We start from the raw sequence: 13,398 nt of genomic DNA, 5'->3' as shown, positions 1-13,398 counted from the left end.
ATCAAAATTAAATCTGGGTGCAAGTGAAAGAAATCTAGCTAAATGATATTGTGTAGTTACAAGATAATCTTCATGAGGAATTAAGATTTCATTTATTTTAACAGAAGAACTATTTTAGTTTAAGGGCTTACATTCTCATACTTGAAAAAAAAAATTATGGTAAAGCCAAGGCAACCCTCCACCTGTATACAGACATCATGGTTTAAAATACATTTTCCTCATGGTATAGATCTATGAACTAAATGATCATCAATTTGTGAGTAATGCATAGAGATGGAAGTTCATGTGTATATCAGATAATCAACTCGAAATCAAACTCGAGATGAAATATTCCTATAGCACCCAAATCCATAAGAGATTACCTAAAGTGAGTTAATAAGTCAAATTTAACTCTTTCTCAAATAAATGAAATAACTTTAAATCTGGATTTTTGTACATTGATATTATTTGAGAAATTGAGAAAGACATAGCACTGTGCTAATTATAAGTTACATAATATGTATTCAGAATCTTTGAGGGCTATAAACATTTTTAAAAATCAATAATTATTTTGGATGCATGTTACAACAGATAGCTAATCAGCCAAATATTAGCTAGACAATTTCCTACTAAAGGAGATAACCAGATGTGTTAGTGCTGTTTATAAGAAACTTAGACGAAAATTAACTTCTAAGGAAAAATTTTTCTTATGGATTCCTGTGTGTAGCCCCAGGTATATTACAGACATTACTTTAAACTGATCTTATTGATAGAGGGGGTCCTAATTCAGCAGTATCATAAATTTAACTTTATAAGCAGATCCACTATTTTTACTCTGCTTTTTTCTCTCCCTTTTACACCCACTGCTATGGATAATGACGTGGCCTTAATCTTTTAGTCTTTGAATTAAAGCCTGTAAATTGGTATCAAATGCAAATGTAAAGATTAAGGTCACTGTCAATGTTACTAAGCATTTTCCTGACTGCTATTGTTATTCCTACACACAGGATGCTCACAAGTAAATTTCTAGAAGTCGTATGACAAGAACAGGAAAATCATGAGTACTTGCGTTTCTTACATTACTTACATGACTACTTATATTAATTTGGATTACTATAAAGTCTTACAGATTAATATACACCAGTAAAGAGTATTTGTTATCACACGACTAACCAGTGAGTGCAACATATTTTAATGGTTTATAAATAACAAATGCTCCCCAGTTCTAAGTTCGATGTTAAGAACTTTACAAATGTTATTTAATTTTTCAAAACAACTCTACCAGCTTAGTATCATCACTAAAAATGAGGTTTTGAGAGATTCTATTACTCACACAAGATGGCCCACTTACAAGGGATTTGTATTTGTCCATCTGATTCCAGAGCCTGTGCTCTTTATCACTACCATGTACTAAAAGTAACAACTTTTAGTTGTTTCAGGCAGAAAGATAATAGTATCTTCTAGCAATATGAATATACTTTCAAAGAATGGGGGACCGTGTGTGTGAGAGTGTAGAAAAAGGAGGGGCTGGCTTAGTGAACTGTAGACCACATGAACCATAACTCCCGTATCAATATCATGCAATTCTATACTGAAGACTACTTTTAAGATAGGAGGACTCTATGTACATATTTAAATTCATCAGGGACCCTTAAAAGTCTTCGCAATACCACAAATCACTTAGCTCTTGGTGACAAACCTATGAGAAGGCTGACATTTTCATACAGAAACAGCTGGGTGTGTTTATAGCTTGAGTGTGATATGCCCCAGTTGCCTTCTGGGATTCTTACATTACCAGATGAAAAATGTGTACCTTTTTGACAATCAGGTACACAGAAAGCAATAAAGAGCCTTTTATATCCATTAATTCCTTCTTAATTTAATCTCCATGGCCAATCCATTTACGAAACGCTCCAGGCTATCCACTAGATACCTGTTTGCACACTGAAAAGGAGTGAAACCAAATTCTCCTGGGTTTAACTACCACCCTTTTAATCAGAAACCTTAAGATGGTGACTAAACAAGTATAATGTTCCAGTGTATCAATGGGGTTCAAATTCTAATAAGACAAGGAACATTAACAATCCAGTTTTTAATGGAATATTTATCTTTTTCTGTATTCATCAAAGTTCCCATGAAGCTAGGAAAATGACCATTGCTGCCTATCCGACAATATTTGGTTGTGGTGGTTGTTTATCGGTGATTTTGTTTTTGTGAATGTATTTGATGAAATTCAGTGAAAGAAAAACATCGCTTTACCATTCGGTGCTCAGTTTCCTTGCTTTCAACAATTGGCATTCAATCCAGTTGGGTTTTTGCTGCTCAATGCTCCGTATGACCTTTTGGGTCATTTGATTAGGGCTACTTGTCTGCTCTCCCATGATGCTTTCCAAACACACACAGATTAAACCGAGTTTCTCTTTACTCCATCTGTCAAGGGAGGCACCTGTTAAAAGTTCCACAGTGTTTCCATCCTCAAATATCCGACATATAATTACAATCAAGTTCCAGACAAGCAGGCCAGCTTTCTTTAATTCAACAAAGTTTTCTGACATTTTTCTCTCAGACAGAAAAAAGAAGTATTTAACTGGGGGAGGCAAACATGCAATCACCGTAGGTAACTTGCTGATTACAATAGACACTGCCTGAGCAGCAAGCCTTGTGCAGCCTGGGGAAGAAAAGAAAGAAAAGGTATGATTAATATTAGCATTTGTGTTCCATCACTGTGTTGCTTTGAGTGTTGTGTGGAGATGTCTAATTTTTGCAGAGAAAATTGTTGAGAAGAGCAAGTTCCTGACATATTCCGACAGGACTCTACTGGGGTCCTCTGTAGTACTGCCAAAAATTCCCCAAATCCCAAACTTAATTTTTCCTCCCACAAATGAAGATTAGAAAATTCAGAATTATTACTTATATTTTTATCTACTAAGACCTCAGGTTTAAAGGGCCCAATGTCCTCCTAATTAGTAAATGCAAAGGTACTCCTGCTGGACCTCTCTGTGGCCTTTGGCACTTCCTTAAGCCTTTCTCCTCTTCCCCTGGAATCCATGACAGAATCATTCCAGCTCCTGTTGGGACTGGCTCCTCTTCTTTTAGTTCTTAGCCCAAATGTCACCTCCTCTGAGAGCCTCCCCACACCATCCCATGTAAAGCAGTCCCTTCATGCCCTTCTCAGGCCAACCCCCAGTCCCTCCCTATTATTAGACCCCATTTTATTGCCTTTATTATAGCACTTAGCATCAGTTAACAATAATCTCCTTTATTTCTTCACTATCTGTCTCCATCCACTAGAATATAAGCTCCAGGAAGGCATTCCTGTAGCCCAAGCACTTAGGACCTCATCTATAACAGTTGTTCAGTAAGTATTTGTTGAATAAATGAGTCAACAAACTGGTTCATGTTTACCTCTATTATTCTGCTTCTTTGTGTCCCATGCTAGTTCCACTTCTACTAACACCTCTTAAATGTATTTGCTAAGTCCTTGGCCTGTTGACTGAAGATTCTACTCTCCCTTACTTGGTGTTATTTCTCTGAAGGATTTACTGATCCTCCCTCTCTAGATCAGGGTTTCTCAACTTTGGCACTATTGACATTTGGGGCTGGAGAATTCTTTATTGTAAGGAGCCGACCTGTGCATTGTAGGATGTTTTAGTGGCATCTCTGTCCTACACTCACTAGATGCCAGTGGCATCCTCATCCATTACGACAAACAAAAATGTCTCTAAAGCATTGCCAAATGTCCCCATCTTCCTAGTTGAGAACCACTCTTCTAGATGATTCTAGAATCTTCAGTCTTGGCCTTTCTCCAGGGTAACAGTCCTACGACTTCAGCTCCCCCATGGGCATTCCACTTCTCTGTCCTAGTCATCATTAGCTCAAACCATAGCTAAAACCAAATTCATTGTTTTCCTCCCAGACTGCCTTGGCCCTCCTGACCCTCCCTCCCATCCTCTTTTCCTTCCTTCTTTTCTTCTGTCCTTCCTTCCTTTTCAATCTTGTAAACATTCCTGTTGATCCTTCATACCACACCGGGGACTGCACTGATAAATCTTCCTACTCCTTCATCTGACACCCAATTTTGCCTCACTGTGACCATGGCTACTACCTATTCAAGCCCTCCCTCACAAGTGGTATCTGGACTATTGTAGGACTATCATCTCCCTGCTCCAGACCATGCCCAGCTGTACAGCCAGATTACCTAATTTCTCTGCTACAATTCTTTTAGCTGTTTTCCACTGTTACGAGATCAGTCTGCAGAGCGTTGCTGACAAAACACTCCACAGTCCAGTCTCAGCCAGTTTCTATGAACCTTTATTTTATCCTCTTTGCTTTTAGCCTTCTGAATATCTCATTATTCTCACATAGGATGCCCTCCCTCTTCATGGGTCACTCATAATCTTCAATTCTTGGTTCAAAGTCCTTGCCTCCTATGAATTTATTTGAACATATTACCCATATGACTATGTTGGTAATTAGGTCCATAATGTGCCATGTTGTACTATCTTTTGTATTATCTATTACTGTTTATGTTATATGCTTTTATTTTATTTTATTTTATTTTATTAACAGCTTTATTGGAGTATAATTGCTTTACAATGGTATGTTAGTTTCTGCTTTATAACAAAGTGAATCAGCTATACATATACATATATCCCCATACCTCCTCCCTCTTGCCTCACCCTCCCACCCTCCCTATCCCACCCCTCTAGGTGGACACAAAGCACTGAGCTGATCTCCCTGTGCTATGTGGCTGCTTCCCACTAGCTATCTATTTTACATTTGGTAGTATACATAAGCCCATGCTACTCTCTCACTTCGTCCCAGCTTACCCTTCCCCCTCCCCGTATCCTCATATTCATGAGTTGTCTTTACAACTAGACTAAAAGCTCCTCAAGAGCGTGGAAGAAAATCTCCTCACTCCTTGAGTATCCCACAAAGCCCGGCACAAGTGTTTTAATCCACTATGTATGCAATTGAATTTGAACATTGGAACGGAGTGAGACGTCTAAAGAGGATAGCTTTAAGTTCTTCAGAAAAACATTTTTTACTGTTTTTACTGAACAAAAATAATTTAACACTGTGAAAGATTTTTCAAGATATTTGTGACATTTAAAGAGGTCACTCTGCTCTAAAAAAGTACAAAGCTCTTGGAAAACATAGGTCTAGTCTAGTGACTCCTCAGAAATTCATGACAACTTAAGAATCATTTTCAAAATTAACTGGATCAGTCTTTATACGTTTGTAAAAATTGGGTCCAAAATATATTTGAATGATCTCATAAGACTTTTGTATTAAATAAAATAATAAATATGAAAGCACCTAGTTCAATACTTGGTAAAAAATAGTTCCTCAGTAAATGTTTTCTTTTTATTCAAATAAATATGTTTAGATGAGGCTTAAAATATAGATAAAGCAAATTAAGAAACCACTCTTCTCAGTGTTCTTAAAGTATCTTAAATGTTTTATTGTTTTTATGTGTTTGTGTCTCATATTCCCTAATCTGCTGTCAGGTATTTGACTTAAAAGATTATATCTTATATTCTGTTTATCCTAAAGAGGGCTTAACTGCACATAGTGAGTAAACATTTGACAATAATATAAGCAGATACCAGGTGAAGATTAGCAATTCTCTTCACAACTATACTTCTACTGATATTTATAAAATCTGAGAATTGCAGGTACTCAAATCCTTAACTACTTTATTAAAGCTTAAGGCAAATTCCAATCAGAACCTTTAGGCTGATGACAAATCCATTCTACTAATCACAGGGTCTCTGAGTCTATGGTGATGTTAACAACACACCAGGGAAGGATCTTTTAAAAATGCCACACACTCATTTTTCTGTCTTTATTTAAATAAGTTGACTTCTAACTCACATATATATAATATATTGTAAGAGCCATCCCAATTTCAAAGCTGATAAAGTGTGAAAAAATGTATGTCTCAGAATGAATGCAATGTGAGAAGTATATTTATATATTTATCATTTCTTCTTTCCTATGCATGGACTACTGGTTGTAATAATATATTTGGGGGATTATAAAACATGCAGAAAGGAAGGAAATTTACAATGAAATAGGTAAAGACAAATAATGTATTAAAATTAACTTTAAAAATGTTTTTTATTAGTGGTGTAAAATGTCAATAATACATTATTGAGTGAGGATAATGTGATTTAATATGCTTTATTATTTTAAAAATCTGGGCTTTAACAGTTCATGATACATTGATTCAAATGTCAGGTCATAAATTTAGTTTGTTTCAATACTTGGTTTTAATGGATGACATAGGTGAAAAAGCCGTGACATGGACTATATACATAGACCCACATGGAACTTGTGAAATCATGGCACTCGTTTTTCAATCTCAACCACCAAATAGGCAAAGGTTGTTGTTGAAATTTGAATAATAAATATTCATCATCATTACGTTAATCAGTTGTTCTTGCAAATAAATTGAAATATATTTCATTTTCGTATTTTTAAGAAGTGTTCAAAAATAACCAAAACTCTGATTTGGAATATTTGAACCATGTTAAAAAATTCTAAGTTCTTAAGTGTGCAGCTATGACATTTTTATGGGTGATACTGGTTTTTATAAAACGAACATTTCTGGTTTTTATAAAATAAAATATCTCAAGGACTTCTGATAACACTCTGCGTATTTCTGCCATCAGTTTCTTTCTCAACAATTCACATGTGAATGGTGCCTTGAATACATTTTCCTTGTGGTGTTACCTCTATTTCCTCTCCAGAATCCATTGTTAAAACAATTACTCCAGAGTTTCCCCATAAAGTATTCTTTTTATTTAAAAAGTTATTTACTGGTAAGAAAATATATTTTCTGGTATATCTTTCCTTTAATTGCTGTCAAAGAAACAAAACAACTAGCTGTGTATTTGCTCTTAGGGAGCGAATTCTTTGTGTATTTGCTTCGGGAGCAAATACCTAAGCTGAGCTATATCAGAAACATCTGAACTTCCATTCAGTTCTTTGGTAAATCTCTTACGCTGTATAATTTATTGTACTATTTATTTCTTCAAATCTTCAGTGTTTTCTATGTATTTGCTGACAAAAAATAAAGAAATACATTTTAGTTTGTCACCATAGTGTTTTCCATGTTCCGTTATTTTCACTGTGTCAAGAAGGACAATTTTTTCTTTAAGGTAGTGACTATTTGTCTTTTATTAAGTTAGAATCCTCAAAAAAAAAAAAAAGGCCTCTAAACACTTCATTACTTAGATGAATTGTGCAAAGTACTGAATTAAATATCAATTGACTTAAAACATTGCTGAAAATGATTACTGAGGTTTATCTTCATGTTTTGGATGCTTAGTTTTGAAATCTTTGGCTAATCAAGATGACTTCAAACTATCTTTAGCTAGATATCTCTAACTATCTCAAGGCACAATACTCATTTAGGAGGGATTCGTGTTTAACAACAATGTATGGGAAGCCATGTTTCAAATGGTTTTCCCACACATTTCCCATTTTTATTTTATTTTATTTTACTTTTGGCCAAATCTGATCAGACTATCAATGTTCTACCTTATAATACGGCTGAGAAACAGCTCATGTTAGAAATATTCCTAAGTGTGAGCTTTTTTACTTTGTCATTGTTTGCTCTCCCTTGGAGCCCCTGGTAATAGTTTTAAACCTCAGTTGATTTACAGGAATATGTTAAAGCCACTTGTGTGTTTTGTGAGGATTAATTTTGTTAAAACTAAATTCTGAAATACAAAGGACAACCTTAATTGATTACTGAACGCTGAAAGCTAATGAAGAAGTAAGGTTACCCTGTTCATGCCCTCCCCAACAATATTGTCCCCAACACACGACTGGCTCACTCACAGACCAAGGGAGAGTTCCAGTGACACCCCATATGAAATTTCAGTAGTTTTACTTTCTTTCTTCTCACACACCAGAGAATTGTCTTGTACATCCCCTGAGGTGTTTGCACCCATTTGTAAACATTTATACTAGTCTTCAAGCACCAAGAGGGGATATCTTATTTACAGTTTATCCCTGGCCCAACCCCAGTACCTGGTATGTAGTAGTAACTGACTTAGTAGGTATCTATTGAATGAATAAGTGACTTAGTGTCTGGCATGTACATATTATCTATCTTATATACTGTAGTGAAAATAAAGGTTGAGCACTGTCAGTTTAAAAGAGGATAGGAATGAAGAACAATGGTATTCTCCTATTGTTACATCCACCTGGAATGCACAAAATGCTTTATAAGGTCACTTTCCTCCACCACTTTCTTTTATATATTTATGTGATCTGGCACTCCTTCATGGCTGTCTAAGTGTTCTACTTCTACTCTTAGTGATAATTTTATGAAAAAATATTATTTAGTAAGGAAAACCACAAGAACTGGTATCTACAAAGCAAGCATTTTTTGGAACCAGAGGCTCTTTGAAACATTATGGAAGAGTTCCAAAATGCCTGTAGGAAAAAAAAAAAAATTGTTCATGAATAGACCAACTTGAAAGCCACAAGCAAATCAGTGCTACTCATATGACATGATACATAAACTATAGATCATGCTTCCTGTATTGCTCAAAATCTATGAAATATCTCAAAACTAGAAAGGAGAGGTGGCAACAACTCAGGTGAGGAAGAACTTAAGTAATGAAAATCTGACATTTTCCAATTTCAATTAAATGGCTTTACTAGATTCAAAGGCAGTTTAATAGGGCTTGGACAGAATTAAAGCATTACTATGAAAGGTCACTGATGGATAATTGATTTGAGTCTATATATAAGGTTGCTGGATAAGAGCCACATTATTTAGGATCTCCATGGAGAAGAATGAAAGAAAGGCTAGTTTCCTCAATTGACTTTAGCAGGTTCAGCTGGAATATTTTACTGTTGAAAGTTTCCTTACAGTTAGTGAAAAAAAATCATCTTTAAAGATGAAAATAAAAGGGAAAAGTTTTATTTTAAAAATCCTAAAGAAGATCCATGAATACAAACAGATAAGATACATTCAAAGGAATCTTGTGAAATTCTTGACAAGTATAAACATCTAGGTAGGAAGAAACCATTTAAGAAGAAAGGACTTGATTAATAAAATAAATGAATAATACAGGTAACTGATAATCTTTAAATACACTTGATAGATGCATTGCCCTGAAGAGGAACAATGCACTGAATCCAGAACCATAGATATTGGCGGAAAAATACCCTGTCAGAAAAATATGTGCAGCTACTAAATTGGGTGCTATTTTTGACCTAAAAGCTACATATGTAGGTGTATTAACAAGAGGAAAGAAAGTAATAATTGGTAGTTGTAGAGGAAAAACTTCAAAAAAAGAATAATTAAACTGAATATCAGAGCAATCTTCCTGAGAGGATGAATTTTAGATTACTCAATAGATTTAAGGGAAATTAGTCAAACTCATGTGACTAATCTGTGCATACTAACATGAACACAAAATATCACAAAAAATTTTGAACTGGTAGTTAGTCCATGTCCATCAACAGGTGAATGGATAAAGAAGAAGTGGTCCATGTACACAATGGAATATTAGCCATGGAAAACAATGAAACACTGCTCTTTGAGGCACCTTAGATGAGCCTGGAGATAATCACAAAACATGAGGTAATTCGGAAAGCAAAAGACCTATATCCTATGATATCACTTATCAACCATTTGAGTCGTTTTCATTTCTAGGTTTTTTTTTTTTTTTTGATCATATGGCTCACAGTAACAAAAATTAGGAATCCTAAATATACATGGTGGAAAGAAGACTAATATAATTTACAAATTTTATAATTTTTATAATTTTACTTGTTCTCATAACCTAGAAAATGTGCTTCTTCAGGGATATGTTCTTAAAGAAAAACAAATGTACCTTTGCTTGATTCTTTCCTTTTGGTTTCTTTTGGAATATAATTCCATTCTTCTGGAATGCTCTCACGCAGACTTTCAAGAACACTGTGCTTGTTTAGGTTTGTCTCACAGTTTCTCCAAGAGCTCAGCACAGATATTATCTGCTGCACAATGTCCTTGACGGCGTCAGTCAGTGCCAGTCTCAGGCATCGGATGACCTCTACCTCAGACTCCATGCACGTTGAGACTTTAAAATCAGACAGCATATTACAGTTAGCAGAATCTGAAATATTCTGTGCCCTGTTCAGTTGGGAATTCAGCTTCTCAATAATCTAGTTTAAAGCTATAGGAAAAGAAAGCTGCTTTTAGCCTAGAAATCATGTAATTGATAAATGGTCCATAGACATTTGAAAAAAAAAAGTTACTGCTTGGTAATAAAGGGAATGGTAGTTAAAATAACAGTGAATAACAGCATTTGCTGGTACTTTGGGGACTCTACTGGTGGATATATAAATTGTATGACCTTCTTAGATGACAACTTGACAATAATAGTAAAAGCTTTAACACTTTACTTACCTTTTAACACATTTATTCCTTCTCTGGAACTTTATCCTAAGAAATTAATTATGATTATATAAATAATATAAAGAAAAATTGGGAAATAATCCAAATGTCCAATAACTGGGGATTTGTTTAGTTAGCTTAGGTATATCCATCTTCACAGTAAAGCCATTTATTGATTAGTTAAAAAAAAAAAAAGCAGGTTAACAATGAGATACCACCTCACACCAGTCAGAATGGCCATCATCAACAAATCTGGAAACAATAAATGCTGGAGAGGGTGTGGAGAAAAGGGACCCCTCCTGCACTGTTGGTGGGAATGTAAATTGATACAGCCACTATGGAGAACAGTATGGAGGTTCCTTAAAAAACTAAAAATAGAATTACCACACAACCCAGCAATCCTACTACTGGGCACATATTCTGAGAAAACCATAATTCAAAAATACACATATACCCCAATGTTCATTGCAGCACTACTTACAATAGCTAGGATATGGAAGCAACCTAAATGTCCATTGACAAATGCATGGATAAAGAAGACGTGGCACATATATACAATGGAATATTACTCAGCCATAAAAAGGAACAAAATTGAGTTATTTGTAATGAGGTGGATAGACCTAGAGTCTGTCATACAGAGTGAACTAAGTCAGAAGGAGAAAATCAAATACCATATGCTAACACACACATATGGAATCTAAAAAAAAGGTACCGATGAACCTAGTGTCAGGGCAGGAATAAAGATGCACACGTAGAGAATGGACTTGAGGACACAGGAGGGGGAAGGGGAAGCTGGGACGAAGTAAGAGAGTAGCACTGACATATATACACTACCAAATGTAAAATGGATGGCTAGTGGGAAGCTGTTGCATAGCACAGGGAGATCAACTCGGTGCTTTGTGACAACCTAGAGGGGTGGGATAGGGAGGGTGGGAGGGCAGCTCAAGAGGGAGGGGATATGGCGATATATGTATATTTATAGCTGATTCACTTTGTTGTACAGCAGAAACTAACACACCATTGTAATGCAATTATACTCCAAAAAAGATATTAAAAAACAAAAAAAGTGGGATGAGTCTAAAGTAAAAATATTAAAATAAAAAGCTCACCCTTAAAAAAAAAGAGTAGGTTAGAAAAGAGTATGAGATACTATTTTTATTAAAAAATACATATCTACATACATTTATAAAAGAATTAAAAGATGTACTCTAAAAGGTTAATGGTGATTATCAATGACTAATGAGATTTCAGGTGATTGTCCTCTTCCTTTCCTTCTTCTTCTTTTACTTTTTCTCCCTCCCTCCCTCCTTTCTTTCTCCCTTTCTTCCTTCCCTTCTTTCCAATAATAAGTATTACCTGCAACGATTATGTATTACTTGTGTGATAAATGCAATAAAAATTTTTGTTTGTTTTTTAAAATGACTGGGAAGTCCAGGGACCATCACTTGAATCAATAGAGAAGAGCAACTATATGATTTTTTTTGCCCTCAAATTTCAAGGTGATATTTCTCAAATGACAACCCATTGTTAAAACCACCATGGCGCTGAAACTAAGAGCTGGTTCTTTGAAAAGATAAACAAAATTGACAAACCTTTAGCCCGACTCATCAAGGAAAAAAAGAGAGAGGGTCCAAATCAATAAAATCAGAAATGAAAAAGAAGTTATGTCTGACACCACAGAAATACAAAAGATCGTCAGAGACTACAACTCTACGCCAATAAAATGGGCAACCTAGAAGAAATGGACAAATTACTAGATATGTACAATATCCCAAGACTGAACCAGGAAGAAATAGAAAATATGAACAGACCAATTACCAGTAATGATATTGAATCAGTAATTTTAAAAAACTCCCAACAAACAAAAGTCCAGGAACAGATGGCTTCACAGGTGAATTCTACCAAATATCTATCCTTCTCAAACTATTCCAAAAAATTGCAGAGGAGGGAAAACTTCCAAACTCATTCTACAAGGCCTGCATCACCGTGATGCCAAAACTAGACAAAGATATCACAAAAAAAGAAAATTACAGGCCAGTATCACCGATGGACATAGATGCAAAAACCCTGAACAAAATGTTAGCAAACTGAATCCAACAATACATTAAAAGGATCATATACCATATCAAGTGGGATTTATCCCAGGGATGCAAGGATTTTTCAATATCTGCAAATCAATCAATGTGATATACCACATTAATAAATCAAAGAATAAAAACCATATGATCATCTTAAAAGATGCAGAAAAAGCTTTTGATAAAATTCAACATCCATTTATGATAAAAACTCTCCAGAAAGCAGGCATAGAGGGAACATACCTCAACATAATAAAAACCGTATATGACAAACCTACAGCTAACATCATACTCAACAATGAAAAGCTGAAAGCACTTTCTCTAAGATCAGGAACAAGACAAGGATGCCCAAAGAGGTACAAACTACTATGTATAAGATAAATAAGGTACAAGGACATATTGTACAACACAGGGAATATAGCCAATATTTTATAATAACCATAAATGGAATATAACCTTTAAAAACTGTGAATCACTATGTTGTACACCTGAACCTTGTATAATATTGTACATCAACTATACCTCAATTAAAAAAAAAACAACATCATGGTGAAGAGGATCTTGGTGATATCAAATGTTGAGAGTTTTATTTTTTAGCATGACATAATCATCAATTAGGTAAACTTGTTGCTCTTTATGTGAATGGTGGACGGTGTAGCTGTCTGTCTTTTTAATGATGTTTCAAGACTTTAATTCATTGAAGGACATAAAGAAGCCTTCTTCCTGTATCAGTAATTAACATTCATTTGGGTTGAACTCTTTGGAGTCATGGATTAAATGCATCTCAGATATCTAAAAATTCTAGGAAGCCAGGAATTCCTCTATTTCCTTTTGTTAAAAGGGTATGTTTATTCCTTTTAAAATAAAATCAAGGAATTGAAAATGATAAAATAATAGACTTATCTCAAAGAATTATTTTAAAATTACATGAATTAATTT

At 34.9% G+C, this 13,398-nt stretch overlaps 1 protein-coding gene across 2 annotated transcripts in view; it reads right to left on the bottom strand.

The window, feature by feature from the left end:
• KIAA0825 overlaps positions 1-13,398 on the bottom strand; it is a 426,330-nt gene that overhangs the window by 228,986 nt on the left and 183,946 nt on the right. For both annotated transcript variants that reach the window (XM_082458005.1, XM_082458002.1), the window contains 2 exons: positions 9,843-10,067; positions 2,239-2,647 (listed from right to left, as the gene is read on the bottom strand). In XM_082458005.1, the coding sequence (XP_082314131.1) occupies positions 2,239-2,647; positions 9,843-10,067 (634 nt within the window). The remainder of the gene's footprint in view (positions 1-2,238; positions 2,648-9,842; positions 10,068-13,398) is intronic.

Source organism: Balaenoptera physalus, assembly GCF_965194825.1.
Source record: "Balaenoptera physalus genome assembly, chromosome: 3".
NCBI lineage: Eukaryota > Metazoa > Chordata > Mammalia > Artiodactyla > Balaenopteridae > Balaenoptera > Balaenoptera physalus.
This window is presented reverse-complemented; position numbering and strand designations above follow the sequence as displayed.